Here is a 7,966-nt window from a genome sequence, read left to right as displayed (position 1 = left end):
GTATAGGCTATATATGGGAGCATACTATAAGCAGACAAAGAATACAAATAAGAGGCAATGTGTAACAATACCCCTAGAGATTACTTACAAGTAGACTAGAGAGCAATCCCATTTGTATACAGACATACTAAATTATCTTAAGCACTTATTTCTCGTCTGCAAAGTAGACTACATATATGACAGCAAAGTGACAATATATCTCATAAATAAATGGCACTCTGATAAAATGATATGTTGTGACTGTGGGACACATCTTAGTTAAAATATTTTAGAAACTAAGATGAAGTAAATATTCCTGTGTGAATATAAAAAGTTATTCTTACTATTATAGAAACGAAAGAACTCTGGTCGACTACTTAATTGTAAGGAGTTGCAATGCCAATCCAAAGACAGGAAATTTAAATCTTCCAGCTGCTTCACAGGTGAAAAAGGGACAATCCTCACAACCTCAATATGATTTACAGTGTCTGAAAACCTGCTGCAGGGTCAGCTATGGGTGGGTTCTGACTCAATGATAATGATTACCATAGAAATAATAAAACACAGCTGGAAGTTTCTAAATTTAGTTTTATTTATTAGAGTTTCAATAGTTTTAAAGCTGAAGAGAGGTCCTGGGTGGCATAAATGGTTAAGTTCATAACTATACTGGCCAAAAGGCTGGCTGTTTGAACCTACCCTAAGGTAACTCAGTAAACAAGTCTAATAATGAAAGTTCACAATGTTGAAAACCCTACCGAGCAATTCTACTGTGCACATATGGAGTGGTCATGAGCTGTGATCTATCTGACAGCATCTAACAACCACAAAAGAATGAAAGAAGCTAAATAGACATAGTTATCTACATGGTAAAGACAAGGTTGTCTGTCTAAGTCTATAGACAAACTATACTTTCTTTTACTGCACAAAGCCCTTGAAAAGAACTTTTGTTAAAAGTCAGTGTGACTACATTATAGCATCACAAATCAAAAAATGTAGCAACAAATCTGCATAGCTTTGCAATCAAAGAGAATGAAGTTGGTATTTACTTTATAAGTGAATTTCCCATTATAGGACATTAAGAATGTCCTATACTTAGAATAAAAGTACTAAGAATAATATTAAAAATACTTACTTATAGTAACAAATGTCAGTCCCCACACGAATCCACCATGGCCTTGCATTTAATGCTTCCTGAACAGAATACATGAGTGGCTGCATACCTATGGGATCAAAAAATTAAAATTCTTTATGGAAATTTTTATTTAAAAATTAATTTTATCTTTATAGAAAGAATCACATTTTTAGAAAAGATAAATTAAAACACAATTCCTTTTTCCTCCTGGTGACTATTTGGCTGTTGTTGCTATTGTGATGTGCTGCTATACACATCAGTTAAGACCTGCCAAGATCCTGGCTCAGCATGATAAATTTGGACCAGATGGCAGACAATAATGGATGACTCATTTTCATATAAAGTCTGCAAATACATCTGCTTTTTATCAATTAGATGTGTAATTTGAATTTCTAGATTTACTTTAGTGCCTTGGGATCAAGATTATACATCTTTATGCATTGCAACATCTCTTGTACATTGATGCCTTTGAGCTGTGGTGCTGGAGAAGCATATGGAGGGTACCATGGACTGCTAGGAAAACAAACAGATTCATGCTGGAAAGGGTTAAAACAGGCGGCTCCCTGGAGGCAAGGATTCTGAGGCTCCATCTAACATAATTTGGACATGTTGTAAGGAGGGACAGGTCCTTGGAGAGGGACATCATGATTGGGAGGGTGGAGAGACAGTACAGGAGGGGAAGGCCCTCCTCTATGAGTTGGATTGATTTAGTGACTGGGGTAATTGGGATGGGTGTTTTGGAGACAGTGGGATTGGCACAGGACAGAGCAGAGTTTAGGGCTGCTGTACATAGGGCCACTATGAGTCGCAAGCGACTTGACGGCAGATAACAACAACAACAGCATGCACTACAAAATCCATGATTGCTGTTGAAGTGTTATTTTCATCACTATTACCATGATAAACTTTTATGAATGCAAGAAGTTGGAAAAGAATGTCTCCTTTCAATCTGCAAATAACTGCAAGGCACCATACTTGCCAAAATGAAGTAGAAGCTGAAGCAATGAAGGAGCATAAGCTTTATTAATCCTAGATGTCTCTAATCTTTAGAATTTTTTAAACTCTTCTTGAGCATTTTTAAGAAAAAAATAAACTTTGGCTCTTAAAAGGGAAAAAAATTTCAGATTTGAATATACATATTACAGGATATATTTTAAAAATATAAGAAATTTCTCAAAATCTTCTCAACCAATGACTGAGGAAATGAAAGATTTATTTCTTCTTTAACTGAAGTTGATTATCACTTCAATGTATGAAAATTAACGAAACATTTTTCTACTAAATTGTCTGTAATAGACTTATTAACCTAGTCAGTAGGGAGTTACGTTGCCAAATCAAAGGGGTGCAGGTAGAATTCATCAGCTGCTCCATGGAAAAAAGATGGAAAATTTCCTCCTGTGAAATTTACAGCCTCAAAAACCTGACGGAAGCACAGCTATGAGTTGGTTCTGACTCAACAGCAACAAGTGAGTGTGAGTGAGTAAATCTAACTAAAAAATATAAACACATCATTTGTAACAAGTCAAACAATAAAAAATTTCAGAAAAATAGTGATGAATTTATTTTCAACGCATTTACATCTGTACTGAGTTTAGAAAAAAAATCACCACCAAAATGTTATGTTTGGCCTCTTCCTCATCATTGTTCGTACAAATAAATTTTTGTGGCAGAAGAATAAAAGGGTCCCCTTTGACTGTTACATATATTCCAACTGTTAAGAAAAGGGCAATTAAATATATACATTCTTAGGTATTCTTGTTAGGTGCTCCCGAGTTGTTTCCAACTCCTAGTGAACCTATGTACAATAGAATGTCCTAGGTGTTTCACAGTAGTCATTATGTTTGAGTCACTGCTGAAGCCACTGTATCAATCACTCGCATTAGCGGTCTTTACTTCATTGACCCCCTGCCAAACATGAGGTGTGAACCAAGGGAATGGCCTCTCATAATAACATGTCCAAAGTAAATGAGTCATAGAACGTGTATGGGGGGGAGGGGTAGAAGCAGAAGGATGAGGATGTGCAGGGGAAGGTGGATTAATCACGGGGTTGTACAATTTGATGGGTGGGGTGAGGGAAACTGGAAGAATCTGGTCTGAAAAGCAATGTATTCAAATTTTACACATAAACTAGTATAATTAAACAAAGAAATAAAATACTAACAGGAAGGTTGATATAAAGGCAGAGAAGAAAAGGCAGAAAAGCAACAAGATATAACATAAATGAAATTGTAAAGAGGAACAGCAAAAGGGCTAAGCTTGCTTGACATTTCTTAAGCTGAAGGAACTTAAGAACAAATTCAAGCTTCTAGGTGCAATACTTAAGTATTAATAATACTGAGTGATTCAGGAAGCATTAAAAAAAGATGGAAGGAGTATACAAAGTCATTGTACCAAAAAGAAATGGCTAACACAGAAGAATCTCAAGAAACAATATAAGATCAAGAGGCAATGGTGATGACGGAGGAAGGTGAGGCTTCTCTGAAGGACTTGGCAAAAAATAAAGGCCCAGGAATTGATGGAATACCAACTGACGTATTTCAACAAAGAGCTGCTGTCTTAAGAGTGCTCACCAAGTTGTGCCAAGAAATCTGGAGGTCAACTACTTGACCAGCTGACTAGAGGAGACCCATATTTACTCCCTTTCCAAAAAAATGTGACCCAACAAAGTGGGGAAATTATCGAATATCACTAAGAGCACACACTAGCAAAACCTTGCTTAAGATTATTCAGAAACAAATGGAACAGTATATTAACAGAGTTACAAGCTGGGTTGACAGAGGTCATGGCGCTAGAGAGATTATTTCCAATGTCAGATGGAAACCAAAGAGTACCAGAGCAATGTCTGTGTTTCATTTCAAAGGCATTTGACTGTGTGGAACACAACAAATTGTGGCTACCCTTGAGAATGGGAATCCCAGAACACTTGATTGTTCTTATGCAAAACCTAAAGTTGGACCAGGAAACAGTCCTCAGAACTAAGGAGGGAAACACTGCATGGTTCAAAATCAGGAAAGGAGTGCATCAGGAAGCATCCTGTCCCGCAAACCTTTTCAATCTATATGCAAAACACATTATTTGGAAAGCAGGGTTTTATGAGCAGGATTTGGCATAAGTATTAAAGGAAGACTCCTCAACAGCCTAGTTATGCAGATGATATAACACTTGCTGAAACTGAAGACAACCTGAACTGCTTTTTGCAGGTCAGGACATACAGTCTTCAAAATGGATTGAAGTGCAACAACAAAGAAGACAAAGATTCTCAACACTGATTGAGGTTGTTAACAATTACAGATTGCTCAGCTTCACAATCAAGACTCTCAACACTAGCAGACAGGAAATCAAAAGACGGATTATTGTCGTTGTTATGTGCCGTCGAGTCGCTTGCGACTCATAGTGACCTTATGTACAACAGCCCTAAACTCTGCTCTGTCCTGTGCCAATCGCACTGTCTCCAATACACCCATCCCGATTACCCTAGTCACTCAATCAATCCACCTCATAGGGGCCTTCCCCTTCCGCGCTGTCCCTCCACCCTACCAAGCCTGAAGTCCCTCTCCAAGGACCTGTCACATGTCCAAAGTATGTCAGAAAGAGCCTCATAATCCTTGCCTCCAAGGAGCAGCCTAGTTTGACCCTTTCCAGGAGGAATCTGTTTGTTTTCCTGGTACCCTCAATATGCTTCTCCAGCACCACAGCTCAAAGGAATCAATTCTCCTTCTATCCTCCTTAGTCATTGTCCAACTCTCTGATGCATAACAAGTGATAGCAAAGATCATGGCCTGTATCAGATGCCCTTAGTCTCCAAAGAGACACCATTGCTCTTCAGTACTTTGGAAAGGTCCCTAACATCAGACTTTCCCACGGCAACACGTCTTCTAATTTCCTGGCTACTGGTGCCAAGAGTCTTGACTGGAGCCAAGCAAACTGAAGCTGTGAACAATCTCCATCTCTTCACCATCCATCCTGATGCTGCCGATTGGTCCAGTGGTGAGAATCTTTGTCTTCTTGACATTGAGACTCAATCCATACTGGAGGCTGCAGTCCTTGACCCTCTTAAGCAGGTGTTTCAGGTCCTCCTCGGTTTTAGCAAGTAGGGTTGTATCATCTGCATATCGCAGATTGTTGATAGATCTTCCACCAATCTTGACCCCATAGAGCCCAGACTCCCGGATAATTTGTTCTGCATACAGGTTGAAAAGGTATGGAGATAGGACACATCCCTAGAGTACGCCCTTCCCAATTTTGAACCATGCAGTGTTTCCTTGCTCTGTTCTGATGACTGCCTCTTGGTCCCAGTAGAGATTTCTCATTAGCACAATCAAGTGTTCTGGTATTCACATTCTTCTCAAAGTCAGCCACAGTTTGTTATGATCCACAGAGTCAAATGCCTTTGCACTGTCAATGAAACAGATAGACATTCCTCTGGTACTCCCTGCTTGCAGCTAAGATCCATCTAACATTAGCTACAATATCCCAATGGGAAAATTTTCTGTCAGGCTCTCCAGAGTGCTAAAAAGCAAAAGTGTCAGTATAGAGACTAAGGTGTGCCTAATTCAGTTCATGGTCTTCACAATTAATTGCCATGCATAAGAAAGCTGGACGATGACTAAGGATGACAGAAGAAGAATCAATGTCTTCGAGTAGTGGTGCTGAAGAAGAGTCTTGAACATATCCTGGACCACCAAGAAAACAAATAGGTCTGTCTTGGAGAGGGTGAAACCAGATTTCTACTTGAAGGCTAAAATTTTGAAGCTCCATCTCACATACTTTGTCCACGTGGCCAGGAGAGATTAGTCTTTGGAGAAGGACATTATGCTTGGAAGGGTGAAGGACAGGACAGGAGAGGAAGACCCCAGATGAGATGGATTGATACATAACTGGGGCAATAGGGGGTTGATATGTCAGAATTAGTGAAACTGACTCAGGACAGGGCAGGAATCTGAGATGCTGTACACAAGGTCGCTACAGGTCACAGACACATAACAACAACAATCACAAAAGGAAAAAGGAGTAAAGAACATTCTTCCTGGAGACTAAGTCAGTCTGGAGAATCATGAAAGACTTCCTTAACAGACGATACTGTTGTTTTTAATTGTTGTTGGGTTGGAACTGACTCATAGCTGACCCTCGAGTGGATTTTCAGAGGCTGTAGATCATATGGGAGAAGAGTGCCCACCCACATTTCTCTCTTGGAGAAACTAGTGGACTTAAACCCTCTGCCTCTGGGTTGGCAGAACAACTCCTAACCTGACTAGGCCACCAAAGCTGATAGCTCAGTTCAAATCTGAGATTTTAAATTAACTAATGTAGGTAAGGAGCTGCACTGCAATTCCAAAGACCCATGGTGCGAGACCACCAGCTTCTCCACAGAAGGATGGGCCATATCCTCCTGGATGATTAACTACTTCTAAAAACCCACCGAAGGGTTAGCTAGGTGTCGGTCCGACTCAAGGATACATAACAACAATAACAATGTAGGTTAGGGCTAAAGAGTTAGGAACATGATAGACTAGTCTCTAAATTCCATTATGTTGCTTGTTTGTACCATCGAGTCAGAACCCATCGCTGACCCTCCAGTGGGTTTTCAGAGGTAGTTAACTGCATCAGCAGAGACTTCCCAACCTTCTGTGGAGAAGTAGTTGGTGGATTCAAACCTCATGTCTTTAGGATTACAGCTTAGTCCCTCACAAAACATGTTATGTACATTAAGAAAGTAGTTTAGAAACTTTCACTTCTGAGGTAGAGATGATAGAGGAAGAAAAAGAAAGTGACAAAGAGAAAAGAAGAATGGAGTGTGAAAGATTGAGAGAAGGTAACAGACAGAAAGGCAAGAACAAGAGTGAAGCAAGGGAGGAAAAAAGACAATGGAAAAGGCTGAGAAGGAAGAACGGAGGGGAGCAAGGAAGCAAGCTGCCAAAGATTTAAGTTACTAAAGATGCAAGACTTCCATCTACTGATGACTTGAGCAAATCACTTTCAAGTAATAGCACAGGGATCCGGCTTCCAACAACTACAAGAGCGCAAAATTCTCAAACACAGCATTTGAAAGGCAGCATGTTTTTTTTTTCATTTTACAACAGTAAGATACACAAATATACTAAGTTTGATTAACTTTAAAGTCATTCATTTATGGAAAAAAAAATTTTATAAAATTTAAAAAAGCTTTTAAAATTTTAAAACCTTCCTAGCATTCTAAACAAAATTTCCATAAACAGACAGCTTGAGGAAAAGCCACTTCTTGATTACTGCCATAGAACAAGGCCTTTTATTGGGAAAACCTGCTAGAAGCCAACACCTGCCAAACAAGCATATCCCAAGGAAAAAAGAAAACAGATAAGTCGCCTTCAAATTATTTCCAGATTTCATTTGTGTATGAAAACTAAAGGAACTTTTCTAGCTGCCTAAGTTTCCATTTCAAGTGTAATTTCCTTAGTTGTCATTGTTGTTGCTATGTGCCATCAACAGACTGTCCCTATGAACAACAGATATGACCTTGGCCCTACCCTCTACCATCCTCACCATCTAACATACTTGAACCCATGGTTAAAATAATGCCAGTTCATCTTGTTGATGGTCTTCCTCTCTTTAGCTGATCTTCCACCTTCCCAAGCATGATGTCTTTCCACATACAAATTTAAAACAAATGTAGTATTTCAGTAAACTAAAAATCAAGGTTTAAGAAATTATAATGTTGTCTCCTACTGCCAAAGGGGCCCTTTAGAGTAGTGAGAGAAGATCTTCACCCTGAAACCCACAGCGTTCCTTTTCAGCAGGAAGTAGCTAAGAGAATACGCCGTCCCCTTTTCCTTATGACTCAGGGTGAAGTCTCTCTCAGGGAGGAGTGATAGGGAATGG

At 39.3% G+C, this 7,966-nt stretch overlaps 1 protein-coding gene across 1 annotated transcript in view; it reads right to left on the bottom strand.

Annotated features, from left to right (window-relative positions):
• AGTPBP1 (ATP/GTP binding protein 1) overlaps positions 1-7,966 on the bottom strand; it is a 273,980-nt gene that overhangs the window by 88,859 nt on the left and 177,155 nt on the right. Inside the window, exon 17 of the mRNA XM_006900869.1 lies at positions 1,112-1,199. Coding sequence (XP_006900931.1) covers positions 1,112-1,199 — 88 coding nt within the window. The remainder of the gene's footprint in view (positions 1-1,111; positions 1,200-7,966) is intronic.

This window comes from Elephantulus edwardii, unplaced genomic scaffold (assembly GCF_000299155.1).
Source record: "Elephantulus edwardii isolate Elephantulus edwardi_28Jun2011 unplaced genomic scaffold, EleEdw1.0 scaffold00298, whole genome shotgun sequence".
In the NCBI taxonomy this organism is placed as follows: domain Eukaryota; kingdom Metazoa; phylum Chordata; class Mammalia; order Macroscelidea; family Macroscelididae; genus Elephantulus; species Elephantulus edwardii.
This window is presented reverse-complemented; position numbering and strand designations above follow the sequence as displayed.